General features: G+C 55.9%; 1 protein-coding gene across 1 annotated transcript in view; it reads right to left on the bottom strand.

Moving 5' to 3' along the window:
- POLG (polymerase (DNA directed), gamma) overlaps positions 1-802 on the bottom strand; it is a gene marked incomplete at its 5' end in the record, with an annotated part of 8,580 nt that extends 7,778 nt beyond the window's left edge. Inside the window, 2 exons of the mRNA XM_009870506.1 lie at positions 1-148; positions 607-802. The exon at positions 1-148 is cut by the window's left edge and continues 47 nt beyond it. Coding sequence (XP_009868808.1) covers positions 1-148; positions 607-802 — 344 coding nt within the window. The remainder of the gene's footprint in view (positions 149-606) is intronic.
- Between the last annotated feature and the right edge of the window lie 329 nt (positions 803-1,131).

Below are 1,131 nucleotides of genomic sequence, written 5' to 3'. Positions count from 1 at the left end.
TTCGTGTCTTCTTCATGTGCTCCTTGACCTGCTGCAGTCCTCTCCTCTTGCCGTGTTTGGCAGCCATCCAGAGGCTGCGCTGGAAGCCTGTCAGCCCCGAGATGGCCATGTGCATGCTCATGGTGTCCAGAAAACGCACACGAGAGCCCTAGAACACACCAGGGGAGAAAAAAAAGGGATGGTTTGGGACATGCAGGAGAAGAAGTGTGATGTCAAACATCCTCCAGCTGCCAGCAAGCACTGCCCTGCTTGTGCTCTGTTCCTCCTCAGAGCTGCAAGTCCTCTGTTCAGGCTGCTCAAAGTTTTGCCTCCCAGTATCCCTCTTTTGAGAGCCAAGAGCATCCCCAGAGCAGGTACGCAGCTTCTCAGCGGCTCCTGCCACATCCCCAGCAGCAACCCTGCAGCCTCCAGCAACCCCACAGGGTGCAAGAATACCTCCCCTTAAAGAGATCAATCCTCAACTTGTTCTGCAGAAAAACATGAGCACAACCCAGGGGTATCTGTGCAGAAAAGCTTCTGCCAAAATAACCCTGAAAAGACAGCACAAATGACTACCTGGATCATGAACCACAGCTGCTGGCACGAAGCAACACCGCTGCAGATTACCTGGATGAGGTACTGCTCCTTGATGAACGCCCGGTCAAAGGCCACGTTGTGCCCCACCACCACTCTCTCCGGCCAGTCCTGCTTGCCGGCACAGCCAGCGCCTGGCGGGCTCTCCAGGGGAATGAGGTCGGCCAGGGTGAGGTGGCTGGACCAGGAGTACCGCTGCTCCAGCAGCCGCTTGCTGCACCACGAGTACCTGCGGAGGACAAGTGACACCCCATAGCTGTGAAAAATAAAGCAGGAGCTTCCAAGACCAAAAGCACCCACTGTGCTGGGGGGTTCTAAGCAGGACCCCACTTGTGCAAAAGAGGCAAACGACCCTAGGGAGCACTGCACTTGCTAACCAAGACATGCATCCTGCATCCCAGAGCCGTGTTTTGGGGCTTTGCTGTGTTTTTCCTGGGAGCCAGCTGTGGTGTGCAGGAAGATGCTCCACTTGGGAACATCCCCATCCTTCCCAAAGTCATGTCCCTCCCACTGTGACCACAGGCATGACCCCAGCATCAAAACCAGCACCGCATCTCA

This window comes from Apaloderma vittatum, unplaced genomic scaffold, assembly GCF_000703405.1.
Source record: "Apaloderma vittatum isolate BGI_N311 unplaced genomic scaffold, ASM70340v1 scaffold21315, whole genome shotgun sequence".
NCBI classification, from domain to species: Eukaryota; Metazoa; Chordata; class Aves; order Trogoniformes; family Trogonidae; genus Apaloderma; species Apaloderma vittatum.
This window is presented reverse-complemented; position numbering and strand designations above follow the sequence as displayed.